The sequence below is a fragment of the Triturus cristatus genome, chromosome 9, assembly GCF_964204655.1.
Source record: "Triturus cristatus chromosome 9, aTriCri1.1, whole genome shotgun sequence".
Taxonomy (NCBI): Eukaryota; Metazoa; Chordata; class Amphibia; order Caudata; family Salamandridae; genus Triturus; species Triturus cristatus.
In genome coordinates this window covers 762,860,681-762,878,151 of record NC_140592.1, presented here as the reverse complement: position 1 = coordinate 762,878,151, position 17,471 = coordinate 762,860,681, and the positions used below count along the sequence as shown (strand labels likewise).

At 45.0% G+C, this 17,471-nt stretch overlaps 1 protein-coding gene across 4 annotated transcripts in view; it reads right to left on the bottom strand.

The window, feature by feature from the left end:
- Nucleotides 1-17,471, bottom strand: part of LOC146798804 (uncharacterized) — a 131,237-nt gene that overhangs the window by 65,597 nt on the left and 48,169 nt on the right. For 2 of the 4 annotated variants that reach the window (XM_085626110.1, XM_085626111.1), the window contains exons 4-5: nt 8,783-8,896; nt 1,336-1,452 (exon numbers count right to left, since the gene is read on the bottom strand). In XM_085626110.1, coding sequence (XP_085482236.1) covers nt 1,336-1,452; nt 8,783-8,896 — 231 coding nt within the window. The remainder of the gene's footprint in view (nt 1-1,335; nt 1,453-8,782; nt 8,897-17,471) is intronic. The other 2 variants (XM_085626112.1, XM_085626113.1) reach the window with 2 other exon arrangements.

Sequence of the window (17,471 nt, the reverse complement as noted above, 5' to 3'; positions counted from 1 at the left end):
CAAGAAAAGGCATCATGCACGATTAGTAGTGCATTCCTTAGACACAGGTAACATGAACTGCATGCCAACGATAAGAAATGCAAACCTAAGGATCTGTGTTGTTCATCAGTGGATGCACACTCCACGCTTTTCGCAGCAATAAGTGTTTTCAGTGAATGCTTCATGAAACATCGGCCGCCAGCAGCAGAGACTTTATCCAAGCAATACAGAATGACTCACACATTAAACGACCATGAGTTGGGTGAATGCTTTACCCATTGATCGAATGATACTTTCAGTCAAAGGCACAAACTTATGTTCCCCAAAGTTTGAGGCATATTCAACATTTATATGGCTAATTAAGGTTTTCCTGGGAGCATGATGTCTGGCATCCAATAACTTACTTCAATGGCAGTTCTTTCTGGTGAGATTATGGATGGAAAGGATAGAATCAGATCCTGTCACAGACCTAGCTTGGTGAAAGCAGAAAACACAAACACAGACTCCTTCCCCTAGGTCTTCATGGGGGCACATGCGGGGGAGATAATTAATGGTTTTACACCAGTATGCAGAAAGAGCATATTGTTTGGCCATTATTGGCTATGACAGGCATTCACTATATCTGTTTCAGAGAAGTGTGAGGGGTCACTGGATCCAAAGAAATGGTGGCTGGTCAATGCATGCTGCTGTCAATTTGAGAGAGGAAGAGAGAGAGAGAGAGAAAGAGAGATAGAGCGAACATGCATTAGGCAATGTGGCAGTGCCCAACAGCATTTAGTAAGTCGGAATGGGTAGGAAAGCAGAATTGCTTTGATTGAAGGACTCAGTGTGACTGATAAGTGGTGTTCCAACATTGAGGAGGCTCTTCAGTTTCTAGTGAAGCACTTTCAGGCTACAAACTAATAAAGGAGGTAGGACTGAAACCTAGCTCTGCCTAGCAACATGGGCCTACACCGACAGCTGAGATAATTGTTTGCATATATTGATTCTGTCAAGTTTTGGAGATGATGACTCCAATCTTGAAAACCCTGAAGTCATAATTTATTAGTAACCTTTTTGGCTGGCAGATCTGAAAATCAACTGGGCTTTGTTTCAAGGCGATTTACTGAAATGACAGCATCTTGGACACGATTGGTGTAGTCTTCTTCTAACAGGATGTGTTTTTGAGAGGATTAAGGTACCAATAACAAGGTGAAATATTTTTCCACCAATTTTGAATCCTTACCTAATGCATTCATTCATGGTGTGACCTCACCTACCAGCACGTGTTTGAGCCTTGACACCCGTGAGCATTGTTACTTCGTAATGATGCTTGATCAGAAGGGATGCCACTGTTCTGTATACTATCTCACATACCTTTGGTAGGATGTTTACTGATTTCTGGGTCTTTGGAAGTAGCCCAATCTCTGCAATGAAGTTGATTCTCCTCTTGAAGTGGAGGTAAAATTTCAGTATGGATGGCAGTAAAATAGTCTGCGAAAAGAGTGCATAAAGTTTACAAACACACACTGTTAGAAATGGGGTTTCAGGATGGCTAGGGTATGCACCTAAACCATGCAGAACCCACCCAAGATAACTCTTGCTCACCCCCTTGGTAGCTTGGCACAAGCAGTAAGGCTTATCCCAAAGCCAATGTGTAAAGCATTTGCACAACACACACCAGTGACACAATAAATACACCACCAAAGAGAGTCTACACAGTAGTATATAAAAAATATCTCATATATTGTATATAAACACATAGACCACAATCACATAAATCGTAAACCACATTGCCAACTAGGCAATTGTCATAATCATCACAGTTAGTGCACTAAAGTAAATACTTACCCGTATTTTAGAAAACAACACCACTGTAAATAACAGGCAGATCCTGAAAATGATACTTGCTATCCTGTCTTTACAAGGATCAAAACTACATACATCCATATATCAGGAGCAGTACTCGTGACACTGGCAACGCCAGGCACAAAACAACACATAGGTAGACTAGCATCAGACCTAATGCAGCAATTTGGTTATGGCATGTGCACGTGAATCATAATGCCTTTCACCACGAAATTACAGGCCGCAGCACCCTTGCGCTCAATTATGCATGATGCGGTAATGCGAACACCGGTAGGAACCAGGAACACTTGGGTGCCTACCACAGTCAATATGGTAACTTTACTTGGTTTCTTGAGTGCGAGCTATTCCCAAGCGGGGGCCTCATCATGGGCTCACCCCACTATGGCCACACTAGCACAGCGCTCCCCCACAAGCTAGGAATCAATGGTGAGACCTCGCTCGTCCCCAGTGTATAGAGTACAGCAGCCCGCAATCGCACTGGGCTACTGCTTCACTCAGAAAGTCCCAAAGCAATGGAGAGATCTCACTGGGTCCCCTACTTCGAGCAGCTCCAGGCTGCTGTCCCCAACCCCGGAGCGTGCAGTGTTAGTCCTCCAACATAGGCTTCCACCGGCTACTTGTTGCTGGCTTCAGTTGACCGGCTGTACAACGGTGTGCGGTGGATCAACGTGCAGTGATGTGTTAATAATTGGCACTCGTATGCCTCTAAATATGTAATTAGTATGGTATTGATGGACAGATGAGATGCAAACTCATTTATCTGGGGGCGGCCTCCTGATGGCCACACTGGGCCCAGAGATCATGAAAAGAGGAGCCATTCGGGAACCCCCGTTGTTGACAGTACAGTTTGGGCAAAGATACCTTTAAGAATGTCGACTTCCCAGATCTCCGATCTATCCAGGAATAGCTCACCAAATCTAGAGTTTTTCTATGCATTCTTTGACCTGTTCTGTTTTTCTAATTATAAAAGCGGGTTTACAAGTACCAGAAAAAAAGAAAACAGCTTGCCTGGATTAGCGACCAGCTTGCGCATAGACCTAGAAACATTGAGAGTAGGGAGACGACCGAGGCCAACAAACACAATTGGGCAAAAGAAAATAATTAAAGACTAAAACACGCCGAATGATACCACTGAAAATCCCACAAGGGTTGAAAAGCAAACAGGAACATGTTATAGAAAAAGTAAGAACGGAGGGATTTATGATAAGTGCTATAATCTATACTGACCGTAGGTATTCTTGCCTCCTTTGCTGGAAGTCTGTGGCAGGATCCAGGGTGGATTTGGAGCAAAGAGGTTGTCGTTGGCCTGCTTCTTTCCAAACAGCCTGGTCAGGGTCCCGGATTTGGGTCTTCTTCATGGCGTCAGGTGCTGTGGGCCGGACCTGGGGTGCTCCGGGTCTGCTCCTCTAGCAGGGCATGCTGCGGTACTGGGGGCGCGCGGCTCTATACTGACGGGCACAGGTGGAACGTGTTGGGCTGGCCCACGGGGGAGGAGAGCAGGGAACACCCTGCCCTCTTCCTGCAAGACTGAAACTCGCACAGGTAGGAAGGATGGCTCTCTGCCAGGGATCTACCCTGCCCTTCGAGGACTAAACTGCCCTCCTCCCGGTTAGAGCTGTCAAGAGGAGCTGCCCTGTCACTGTCTGCTGCCAGAGAGTGGACTTTGGGAGGATGACGCACCAGGGAACACCTCCTTGAAAATATTTCACAGGGTCTGCAGCACTGCCCTGCAAATTATGTCCGCAAAGCACGAACAGACGCTCCGTAGGGAGAGGGCACCACACGGGTGCTGCTGTGCAGTGTTGTCCCACAGATTCATGGAGGATAAATGTACTAAAAGCGATGTCAAAATGGCGTGTGAACAGGGGTTCTGTTATACAACTCCTGGCCCTACACACCATCGCTACTGCAGGTTGGGAATAAGGCTGTTCTTGGCGTGCTGCTGCCCTCTCACAGAGCGCCTGTCCTTTCAGAGTGTAGAAATGCCATGGCAACAGTACGGTGAAAGTAACAAAGGTGCTGCTCCGCTTTTCACCACGAAAGCCCTGGTAACAAGAGTTAAGGTAAACCGGTGCTCTTAATAATCCTGCCGGGCACAATGAGCAAAAAAACAACTGGAAACAAGAAGAGATATATATCTTACTCCTGGCGGTGATGTGTTGTCCCTCAAGTGCTCCTTTGTGGTCAGCCTGTGAGGTGCTGCTGTACGTTTGCACGTGTGCCTCTGTTTTGGTTCACTAGTGCTGCTGCACCTTGTTTCAGATCATCAGCAAGGAGCTGGACGGAGCAGCGCAAACAAGCGCCATTACTCATCAAATCTAAAAAACAGACAAGCCTGGCTTCCGGGCCGTTTGTAGCAGAGTTTAAAAACACACAGGTAGCTGTTGACTCTAAGAACCCGTCCTTCCGAGGCGGAAGGCGTGTAACGGGCATTGATGTCTGCTCTCCGCTGAGAACAGCGATCCCGCGTTGCGATTAAACGCCCAAACAGCGGACAGGTGACGCGCTCATTCCTGTCGGTTCACTCCGCTCGCCTTACCTTTCCCCTAACCACAGCCTCTCTGTAACTACAGCAACTGCCTGGGCCACATTCTTAGCTGCTATCACGGCCTTCTCACAACGAGGCATTGTTAACAAACGCAGGACATTCCATAAAAAACCAGACGCTGCAAGTGTACTGCATGCACGCTTATGGGTGAAAATATAGAGGATCATGACATGCAGTGGAGGAGCAAAGATACCATGCTCACGCATTCATCTCATGGCTTGAAGCCCGCGAGTGGTGCGCGCGCGCGCGCCACTGCGAGCATTGTGCTTTCAATTATCTCGCCCGTGTCTGGGCACGATAATTGAAACCACATGACGGCCTATTGGTGTCTATTACGCGCACCAAGCGCAGTGCAACGCTAGGTGCGAGACCTAACAAAGAAAATCCCTGGTTTCTAGTGGGATTTCTGCCCCCCGGACGGCAGATGGGGGCTGCAGCCCCCATCTGCTCCCTGGGGGGCAGAAAGACTGACATTTCTCTGGGGGTTGGGGGCATTTCCATACCCTTTTTGGGCAGCCCCCACCCCAACATCAATAAAAAAAATCCCTGCTTTCTAGTGGGCTTTTTGCCTTCCCCCCCCGGGGGGCAGATTTGGGGTTCCTGTCCCCATATGGGCAGAAAGACTGGAATTTCACTGGAAGGGGGGCATTTTCATGCCCATTTTGGGCAGCCCCCACACCAACATCAATAAAAAAAATCTCTGGTTTCTAGTAGGCGTTCTGCCCCCCCGGGGCGGCAGATTGGGGGCTACTGCCCCTGTCAGCCCCCTGGGGGGCAGAGAGACTGACATTTCTCTGGGGAGTGGGGGCATTGCCATGCCCTTTTGGGCAGCCCCCACACCAACGTCAATATACAAAATAAATCCCTGGTTTCTAGTGGGTTGGGGCAGATTGGGGGCTACTGCCCTCCAGGGGGGCCAGAAAGACTGTTGTGCCCAAAAACATATGGGGGGAGCAAAGGCCCTTGCCCAAGGGTCGCTCCCCCCTCCCTGGTGCTAGTGGGTGGATCCCTGCTTGGGGATCACCCTCCTGGGGTGATCCCTAAGCAGGGATCGACTAGGGAATGGTACCATTGGAAAGGGGAGATTCTCCCCTTTCCAACGATACCTCTCACAAGTGTTACGGTGCTCGGGGGGCTGAGATAGCCCCATGAGCACTGACATACTAAAACTGAAACTAAGTTTCAGTTTCGTTTTCAATCTAATGACGACAGCGCGCCATGCGCGCGATCGTCATTGGATTAAAAACCAGGGAAGGGCCTCAGGAGGTTGGGGAAGCTCTTCCCCACCTCCCGAGGCCCAAAAAAAATGGAAGTCCCTCTGCTGTTGACAGCAGAGGGATTTCGTGCCCCTGTCCTCATGACGGAATGGTTCGGTCATGAGCACCGAAAGGGTTAAACATGGTAAGATTTGTCTTACACCCAATCAGCACATTTGATTTACTTGTAAGCCACTAATATAGTGGTACTAAATGTAACCAGGGCCTGTAAATTAAATGCTACTAGTGGGCCTGCAGCCACTTAAGTAGCCTTGTAAAGCATTTCTCAGGTTTGCCACTGCAGGCCCTGTGTAGGTTTTGTCATGTGCTTTAGGCTAGTACTGTCATGTATACCCCTTTTTATGTCGAGCATTCGAGACCTTTTGTATATACTTTAGTATATACTTATATGTGTATGTACTTTGTGGGCTCTGGAGATCAGGCCTCGGACTTGTCTGCTTCCGCTTAGGGACTTTTTTTCTGTTCAACTGCCTCTATTTAACTGTTTTGATAAAAACGACCAGTAGAGGTCAGTAAAATACCAGAATTGCTTTCTGCTTGTTCAACTGCCTCTATTTAACTGTCTTGATAGAAAACGACCAATAGAGGTCAGTAAAATACCAGAATTGCTTTTTGCTGTGGGACTTTCTTTTTTATTTTTCGGGCAACTGCCTCTATTGAACTTTCTTGATAGAAAACGACCAGCAGAGACCAGTAAAATTCCAGAATCACTTTAGCATTCTCTAGATTCCAGTCCATAGAAATTGTCTACCACGAGCACCTGTAGCCAATAATACGTTTTTCAAATCTTGTATTTTCAGTGATATGACCACCAAAGGCCCTGGTTTTATATTAAAAACAGAGCTTTGGACAATACCATTTCCCGCTGAAAGGCAATATTTCTCTACATGTCTTCCCATACCTGGTGTGTCACGCAGTTTGGTGCTTACTTTCCCTCCATGTTAAAGAACAGTAGATGTTTCAGCACCCAGGCTAACGTGCTGCATAGCTAAATACATACAAGGTCCCAAAGGCGAGACCGATTACATTGCAAATGCTTGTAATATACATTGTCCCATCCGCACGACAATAACAGTTCTGAAACAAGTGGCCTTTTACCAAGTAGCTTGCTCCTGTCCCTTCAACGCCAGGCTTTTAGTATTCTATCATAATCCCTGTAACTGATGTACATAAACAAGCTCTCAGGCACTGCATAATTCTGTATAAGGGTCACAACTTTTTTTCATCCTTTGCCAAAGCCAGCTGAGCATGATCGCATTTGTTTGGAAAAACATTTATGACTGTTTTCAAAACATATCGATTCTAGAAGAAACCCTCGAGTGACCACTCTAGTATATAAGACCCTTATTCCCCCCTGCAAATTAGAGGAGGATTCCTTCCACGCTGACACAGAGTCCTGCATGCTAAATCTTCGACACTCAGCAGTCTGAAATTCCTTGCGGGGTGTCATCCTTGAAGCAGAGACAGGGTCCTTCATGCTCAACCATCAGATGAGGGGGCTGGTTCTTCGCTAGGGGGTTCTTGGCTAGACACATACATATATATATCTATACACATATACATGCTACACCTACATATCTAGGTTAGGTACACATGGGCAAATTACTTATGGGGCGCATTATAGGATTATGCAAATGCTACTATTTTATCTGAACTGTATATGTTCATCTTTTTAGCAGTATAGTAGAAATGTATATACTATTTAACATATTAGTACTTGCAATTTCTTTCGTATGCTTCTGTCTCCTAATTGTCGCAGCAAATATGTTTTACACAAGACTAACCCTGAACCAATAAATACTTATTGAAATGTCCTGATTATCCTCTTGTGTACGTTCTGAGAATAAGCAAGCACGAGTGACTGAGAGAAAAGTACTTTTCTGTTTTCCACGATCCCTGAGGAATCAGGGATGTCATGTTCAGTGGTTGCCAGAAACTACCTACACCACTGTAGGATACAGGGGGTGGTAGTGGCACTGTAGAGCTAGCTGGTCTAATGGCTGACATATCCTGTGGGGGTGTTCAGAAGCGGTTTGGACGCCAAGCCCTCAGTTTAGGTCATCCAAAACGTGCAGGTCCTAGGGATTCCTAGGAGCTATACGACAGTTTAAATTGCCACTTCAACATGACAAACTAAACCTTTTTGCCAGGTCTAAACCTTCCTTCTTGATACATATATGTCATCCCTAGGGTAGGCCCTAAACAGCCCGTAGGGCAGGATGAGCTGTATTTAAAAAGTTTGACATGTACATTTTTAAGTTTTACATGCCCTGGTAGTGAAAAAACACTTACATTTGTATTTCACTATTGCAAGGTCTATCTCTCCCATAGTCTAGCATTGGGTTACCTTATTACACTTAATAAATGATAACTTTTGTTTGTGAGCAAGAAGTAAACTCATGTATGATGTCTGAGGAATTGCAATTCAAAACTCTCCTTAATGGTACACTCAGATTTTAAGCCACAATTCTGAAAATGCCACTTTTAGAAAGTTAACTTTTTCTTTCCCTAACCATTTAGTTTCTGCAGCATGTTCCTGGGTCACATGGCTAGGTGCAGTTCGCAGTTGGTCTTTGTGTATTCCTCCCAGACAGCCACATAATGAACATTCTGGGTGTTGGCAGGAGGGGTCATTCTGACTTGATGAGGGACTAGAACAGTCACCTGTCACATTTGCACTTCAAAGACACGGTCGGCCTAAACTTGTGACTTTCACCCGGTCTCGCACTACCACATAACCGCAAGTGGCACTTTGTGCTTTTAGGTGCTATACTTCCCTTAAATCTTTAAAATTGCATGTCTCTGGATTTTTATCATTCCTTTGTCAAAAATTGTATAAAACTTTACTCTATATTTCTAAATTGGTATGGGATTTTTCTTGTGCTGTGTTTTGACTTTACTACACTTCGTGTGCTGTTTATATACTTAACACATTGCCTCTAAGTTAACCTTGGCTGCTTTTGTGGCAAGCTACCAGAGGGTTAAGCACTGGTTAATTTAGTGACTTTTTGTCATTCATCCTGACAAAGTTTGTGGGTGTTGATTGAGAAGGGCTTACACCCCCTCAAACAAAAACCCAATATCTCACAGCATTCTGTTTTTTAAAATAATGCCAATGCTTCCTGCTGACCTGTGTTGTGGTTATTCTTGCTCTCTTTTCTGCCTGAGTCTTGGGGAATTGTCATACATTGGGTTTCCTCACCATGTTTCCTGAATGTCATAGAAGAGTTTGCAATCACAGCACCTGTAAGTTAATGGCAGAAAGAATGTTTAGTACTCTCATAGGAAATATCTTGTTTGACTTATTTTTTCCAATCCCATTGAAAGTGTCAATCTTTTTGCATAATTGTTACTCTATTTCTATTTTAGACACATGGTAAGATGTTGAAACACAATTCCACATATATGTTTTACTATTTGCTAGAGTGACCAGAAATAACATAATAAAATACAAACTTGGAGGAAAAGGGGGGAAGGTGTAGACATACTGCAAGTGAATTCTTTGGTATGCATGTGGATCCTTCAACAATTCTATGGATTTAGTGGTTAAGGCACAAGCCACAAAACATTAAAGTGGAAATCCTACTGCATCTGACAGAAAGAATATTTGGCTTTTACTGCTCAGAGTAGCTGAACCCCTATTTTCTCATCCATGCCCTGACCCCACCTTAGGGCATAATCCATTGTATTATGCCTGGGCATCAGTCAAGCCATTAACAGGCAGGGAGACAGTGCTCAGAGCAGACTAGACACCATGGAGGTACTTAGCCACTGTAGCTTATCAGCAGACGTGTAATTTCATAGCGACAAGCGGGTACATTCCAGTTGTAGCAAGCCAGAAGTGCAAGAAATTAAAAACTGACAACAAGAAGATCTTGACATCGTAGGGAAAAATCTCAAGGTAATGTTTACAGAGAGATTCAGGCAAACTTTCAAAATATAATGGCATGGTATGACAATGTTTTACAGTATGAGTTAACATTTTTACACTTCTAATGTGGCGCTTTTTCGTTAACAGAGGTAAAATCAATTTTTCAGACATTGACCACCTGGAGAGTATGGGTAAGCCATTTTGGCCAGAAAGTGAGCCCTATATGTGTGAATGCCACTTTGCTACATCATCTCTACAGAAGGTATATCTGCATGTACAAGAAGTACTCTTTCAATTGTTAGACTAGCATGTACAGGAAGCACTTTGTCAATCAAAAAAGGCAAGGCTTACTGACCCCAGCACACAGGTTTTTCAGCTCAGTAGCAAACTACTTTATATCAAACAAATGAAATACACATAGACAGCTATTTATCCAAATTGAATGAGGAGCTATATCACACCAGTAAATAAAGGAAACTTAAAATGGTAGCCATTCATAATAACAAAACAAAAATTCTCTCTGTAAAAAAAGACTAAGCAAAATCAATGTATGACATGGACAAATACAATTTAGCATCTAGCAGAAGGATGCTAGGCACGGATCTGAGGCAACCTATTAGTAAAACAGCAAAAAAGATTACTTTCAGTAGTACTTTCTAGTATATGTAAACTAAAAGACTCCTATCCTGATATCGTTCCTCGATTCTTTTTTTTCTAAGTTAGCAATGTGATTTCCTGTAAAAGGACCATCACGTCAAATTATTTCAAGAAACTTTGGCCCAATCTCAGTGGAAGAAACTATGAATATGTTGAAAATACAGAACATATCACATGGACATGAAAAATAAAGTGAAAGCACTATTCAGAAGAGGCGTAAAAATAGGATTCCCACCCCCTTCGATCATCCAGTCAAATGATGTGCCTAGACAAAGGTCAAAAAAGCTCGTAGGGTAACAAATTAATCTAACCATCAGGTTAATAAAAGAACCAAGCAAAAAATTGCGAACTGTACATATGCTTGCCTATAAAAGTATAGGCCACTAAGAGAGGATTTGGGAATACTGAAACAGCTTCAATTTAACATATAATAAACTCATTACGGGCCAATCCAGAGAGTGCAGATGTCTGCCGTTTTGAGTCAGTAGTTCCAAATTGTTTTTCTTTTGACAGCAAGTGAAAGATGAATTGCTACACTCATATTAAAGATTATTGACAAATAATAACCACATCAAAACATCCCCTCTCAAGATGTTGTATTTTATCAGGGATGTCTAAAAGGGACTAAACTCGGGAATGTAATGCCATCCTAACTTATTGGGGACGGATTGTGAGGGAGCTGAATAACGTATTGGGAATCCAAATGGAATTGGAGCCAAAGTTTCTCCTCCTGAGAATCCCTATGGAGGTGGACATCCCGAGACACAAACTCATATTAGCCAACTTGGGGTTGGAGGTAGCCAAACGAAATATTGCTAAGTACTGGGGGGCCCCACAACTACCTACACTTCAGGAGTGGAGGGCAGGCCTGGACCTGTACATGGTAGCAGAAGAGGTGACATACAGGGCTAGGGGTTGGCCTCGGAAATTTCGAAAGATTTGGGCCCCGTGGCTAGACTACTATGGGTTGGACGTGGGGGGAGAGGAAGAAGGATGAGGATTAATCTTAGAAAGGTCGGGAGAAAAACCTTGAACGATGTACTGTTTGTTCCTGCTCTTATTTGCCAGGCGCACCGTCACTGTGAACCTTTGATTATCTGTGCCCAGGTCATTCAAGCCCAGATACAGACTAACCTGCAAAAGACAATGTGCTCTTATAACTGCCTTACAAGAATGTGGTGGATTGATATTCCTCATGCATGGTGTGCTCATGCTTTGTTTGCTGTTTTGTTTTTCGTTAAAAAACAAAATCCAAATATTTATTTAAAACAAGCATTTACAATGCAATGGTCTCGGCATTGTTAAAGTTAGAGCTATTGGCATTGCTCACGACATTATTTTTGTTTATGTTTTTGTTTTTTTTCAATGCCAATAGCTTAAACTCTCTCAAATGCGAGACCTATTGCATTTGCACCCAAACACAGAGCCACACACACACAGAGCCACCCACACATAGCCACCTACACAGAGCTATTCACATAGAGCAACCCGCACACAAATAGAGCCACCTACACACACAGTTACCCACACACAGACAGAGCAACCCACGCATAGAGCCACCTACAAAAAAGCCACCCACACAGAGCCAGACACATAGAAGCATACACATACACATACACACACACACACACACACACACATAGAGCCTCCCACACACACACAGAGCCACACAGAGTGACTTCAGCTGGGTGAGGACTGAGGAGCGGCGGCCGAGGGCCTGCCACCGCACCCTGCCCTCTGCTGCTGTCACCCGTCCCTCCGCCCTCAGAGCCAGAAACAGGAAAGAAGGACTACAGAGACAGGCAGGCTGAGTAAACAAGATACAAGATACACAAACTTAGCAGCAAGTAATATCAAACAGTATCACAATATCTGAGGCCCACGAGTTGGGGATATGAGGATATGTTAAGAATGGAAACAAATAACATTCAGATAAAATGCATCGCGACATAACATTGTGTGACAATAAAGTACTCAATGGCATACGGTCATAATGCAGCGAAATGCACACTTAGAATAAAAATACAATTGATTACATAAAAAGATGAAGCAGTATGAAAGCACTATTTCGATTAATAACACCTAGATCCTAAACAGTGAAGTTGGATGGCTTACATATTCAAGTAATGTTCACAGATAGAGAACGCAGGTAAATAAAAACCTCAATTAAGGGTCTGCTATGTGCTCCTACAAATTTGGCAGTTGAATCCGAATATCGGAGCTACTCTTGAGGAAGAGTCATGATCCTGTTGCCAGGCTATCCTCTTGTAGGCAACAGGAAATCAAACTCGCTAACCTAAGCTGAACAATATAGTTAAGACATCTAGGAACTGATGTGCCAACAGAGCCAGAAATAAAAAATAATTGGTGAAATGTGAGGAGAATCGCCACTCATCAACCCTTTGAAGTTGAAATAAAGAACATAGAGCTAGAACACGTATTTCTGGAATATTTCTATCACTAGGCATGTGAATGAGGAGTAGAAGGGTCTGGTGAATAATAGAGTTGTAAGAGGAATTCAGAGTGTCAGTAAGAAAAAGCCTGGAGCGTATAGACTAGGCCACAAATTAATAATAAATATCTACCGATAGTGACTACTATGGTCTTGGAGGGATCAGATGTAAAGATCCTCTGAGCCACCAGAACTCGTATCAATGCTGCATAAATAGATGAATTAATTTGTGCCTTCGCGAGCGAGACTGCGCAAGCACAGCCTTCGCTAGCCGAGACCTAAAAATGAGACCAAACAAGACATAAAACTATGATGTTTTATTTAATCCAGAAACATCCAAACTACGTGGTTCGAAACAATAACTTTGCCAGTGTACCAGCAATCTCCTTCCTGTGTGTTTTCCCAACCTCGTGTTACAACTAAATCTTAATTTGACATGACAGTTCAGCTCGTTGAAATCGAATCAGATCCATTCCAGGGCAGGCTCAGGGCCTCCTGCAGTGACAGACACTCTGCCAGCTCCACCCACTCCCATGGACCCGGTTTCCAGCGTGCTTCCAAGACCTAAAAATCCCCGATATGTGCACCTAAACAATACAGAATATGTTGCCCATTAATCCATAATTCACCCCAATCTGACACTCGCACAGACATCCCATTGCACTGCTTAAGTGCTCTCTCACCTGTGCCACCATGACGTGTCCTCCTGCAGTGCCACGGTGAGCCAGAGCATCTTTTACCAGGTTGCAGTGAAGAGGGTCACGCGAGCTGCGGGCAGTAGTGCTGTAGACTGACTGAAGGTGGCTGTCTGTGCTGTTAAGAGGGTTGGCCTGCCTGGTTGGTGCAGTGACCCCTTACTGCCACCGCGCTGAGCTGCTTTCTCTGTTTATGTCCCCTGAAGGCCTTGGTCCGGTCTGACATGTTCCCATTTGGGAGCTATGGTCTAGGCAGGAAGCTGGAGCTATCATGTGTGTATGTGTCGAGCTCTCTGGGGCCGCATTGGTGAGGGCTGCTTTTCACAGGGCTTGGCTCAGCAGGAATGGGGGTCATGGGTTATGATTGTTAATACTTGCAGCGCCGAGATGACCTTCGAGTGACTCACGCTATATGAAAGTTAATTAAAATAACGGCCAGCATGCGGGGACGCGCTACCGATGTCTGGTGGCCGCAAGCAGATGGGGGCTGATGGTGTTGGGGCGGTGTGCAGGGCTCGTGACACTGCATGCCGCAGAGTCTGGCAGTAGTGCTGTAGACTGACTGAAGGTGGCTGTCTGTGCTGTTAAGAGGGTTGGCCTGCCTGGTTGGGTTGGTGCAGTGACCCCTTACTGCCACCGCGCTGAGCTGCTCTCTCTGTTTATGTCCCTAGAAGGCCTTGGTCCGGTCTGACATGTTCTCATTTGGGAGATATGGTCTAGGCAGGAAGCTGAAGCTTTCATGTGTGCATGTGTCGAGCACTCTGGGGCCGCATTGGTGAGGGCTGCTTTTCACAGGGCTTGGCTCAGCAGGAATGGGGGTCCTGGGTTATGATTGTTAATATTTGCAGCGCCGAGATGCCCTTCGAGTGACTCACGCTATATGAAAGTTAATTAAAATAACGGCCAGCAGACGGGGACCCGCTACCGATGTCTGGTGGCCGCAAGCAAATGGGGGCTGATTGTGTTGGGGCGGTGTGCAGGGCTCGTGACACTGCATGCGGCAGAGTCTGGCCTGGCTTATCAGCGCTCGGATCGCTGTTTATTATAAAGCAAATGTTTATTCCATTGTAAAACGAAAGCGAAGATACCGCACCCCACTTACACTTTGCTGCAGGGGTGGCAGGCAAGCACGGCAACTCAAACCGGTGGCAATCAGTACAACTAACTCTGATTCTCCCGTAGGCCGCTGCAGCAGTCTAACGCGGGGTATTCTTAAGTCCGGGTCGGTGAGCCCCAGCCAACGTCGGCGCACTCCACAGCCCGGCTGAGGCCTCGACTCGGGTGATATGATGCTGATGCTAGTGCCGCGGCGACGGTAATTTAAATTGTGCACAGTCAGCTGTGCACTGTCTGGTAATTAATGCGGACACCAGGACGCGGAAGGCAGCTACCACTGACCAGTCTCAGTGACTGCGCGCCGATGCGCAGCACGCTTCCACTCCCCGCTTCCTGAATCCCCGACCTCACCCCCTTTCTAGGACCTGTGGTCACATGATCCCCTCTGAGTGACTCAGATCCGCCGCCGGCGTGAATTTCAATGCAGCACTGCAGCTGTAAGATACAATGTCGCAGCAGAGTGGTAAACTGCTACAATACTGAGCCTGTGCTGGTGGCAGCGCCTGGGCAGGCAAGTCTGTCAGCAGGGAGCAGCAGCAATAAGCAGGAGAGATGGCGTGCCTGGTCGCAGTCTACAGGGACAGCGAGGAGAACTTCCCGCTGTTCATCGAGGAAATCCCTGACGGTGAGTGAGGGCGATTGCAAGAGTGGGTGACCCGTGGTGCAAAGGTAGCTCGCAGAAATGCCTCGGAAAAACAGCGCGGCGTTTTCGGAATCGGGGGCGTGTTTTTCTTTCTCTCCTCTTGCCATTGGCTGGAATGTTTACATTCCAGAGGAGAGAAAGAATCGAAAAAAACACACCCCCGAATCCGAAAAGGACGGGGCTTGTTTGGAGAGACAAACCTCTTCTCCAATGGCTGACCAGCATTTAAGAGGCCAGCCAATGGAGAAGAGGAGAGAAGAAAGGCGGGTTCAAGCCCCTCTTCTCCAAATCATTAAATCTCGCGAGCGAGACTGCGCAAGCGCAGCCTTCGCTAGCCGAGACCTAAAAAGGGACTAAACTCACCAATATTGCATCCTCAAGTGAGATTTCTGATGTTTACATGCTAGATACTGGTTAGCATGCAACATAATTGGTGTGAATCAGATATCAAAGTAAACAATTAACTCCTAACTGGAAGAAATACATGTTTTTAATACACTGTCCATCACTTAAACATAGAACTCCAATCAAATGGTGACTTTCACCATTTTTGAAAGGGTTTATAATCTATGAGCAAAGTAGAGATCTTAGTACATAAACCTCAGTGCCTGCTTAGGAGATGCAATAATCAAAATGCAAACTTGTGGAGAGGGCAATATGATTTGCCCCAAACATGAACAATAATACACTTAGCAACATAACATCAACATTTTTATATAATGTTCAACAACTTTAGCTTAAACTCAACGTTCTGATATAGGGACACATAAAACAAATAATTCTTAATACAGCTAACTGCTGAAAGATGTAAAGCTATAAAACCTTGTTCTGGAAGGGCACAAGAGAATATATCTTCATGGCTTGTAATACAATCCAAAAATTTTGGATTGAGACAGTGTAAAGGCTTTACTTGGTTTCTGAAATTTCTTTGAAATGTAGACACCTCTTCCTTCATTTTCAATAACTCTAGTAGAATCAAAGAGGCATGGCAGGTGACACAAACTGTTAGATCATTACTTGCTGAACAGATGGAGATTCTATGACTCTGCAAGTTAAAGGAAACCCCCAAAGTTGAGGAATGTACTACCAGCATGACAACATCAGTATCATTGGAAATAAAGTATTGTCTACATCAACAGAATGAAGTCATCTTTCTTGCTATTTTTCTCTTCTTACCAAGAACAATGTGTCAGCTAATTCACTCCTGTTTTTCAGTTTTGTTTTGTGGATGCTTGATTCCATCTACTTAACATTTGTAATAAACTGAGAATTTCCTCTTGATACTGCTTTTCAAAATGCAACTACTAACTACTGACCATTCTTACTAACATTAAACCTTCATTCTTTAATTTTCCCAAGATGTAATATTGTTGTATCCTTATCAAAACAAAGTGAGAAAGTAAGACTAAAAGGCTTGGTAAGAACAATGATATTAGAATAAAACGAACATGCCAAACTGACCAGTGCACGAGGAGGATTAGCAACCTAATAGGCAGTGCAAAATGATTTAGTGAAGCCAAGCATACCAAGGCAGACAAAAATTAACCATATACATGAAACAGCAGGCAACAAATCATTTAATTCTTACGTCAGTAGTTATTAACCTGTGGTCTGGGGAATCCTGGAGGTCAACAAAGCCTACTCAGGGGGTCCACGACTGCTTAAAAGATTTAATAATCAATTAAGTGGACTTCGCAATCCATTTCATACTTGGCCCTGCAGATTGCCCCGACAATTGCAGAGGTGTCGACGTTGAACTATCATGACCTGTTGCAAAGGACAAAAGCGGATTTAGCGCGCTGGAGGTTGTACGCGCTGTCCTCGCAGGAATGGATAGCGGCCTTAAAAATAACGATTTTACCCAAATCTTGTATCTGTTTCAGACCCTCCCACTGCAGCTCCCAAAGGAGATGCTTCATTGGTGCAGGGGGAGGTGCTGCAATTCGTTTGGGCTGGTAATTGCCCCAGGATGAGCTGAAACCGTAGCTGGTGTTCGCCTTTGAGGGGTGGCCTGGAGGTCTTGTATGTGCTCCATTATTATCAGGCTGCACAGCTTTGGTACTTGGTGTAGTGGTCGCGACTGGAGTCCGAAAAACTGAGGTTATTTATGGACAGTGCCATAGTAGGAATAGACCTATGGAACGTTCCCTTCTTGATGCGCTCCTGTCGCCCAACAAATCTTTATCTATCATTGGTAGCTTCGCCCACTTTGCAGGCTTGGGACGCGGTGGTGAGTCGAAAAGGGGTGACATATTTTCCTTTCCCCCTCACTCCAGTGGTGGGAAATGGGGACTTTACCCCAGGCCTAGACGCTGGTTCGTTAGAGGTCTGGCAGGGGCCAGAGTTTCGTTCAGTGGGTCACTTCTAAAATGAGAACATCCCCCT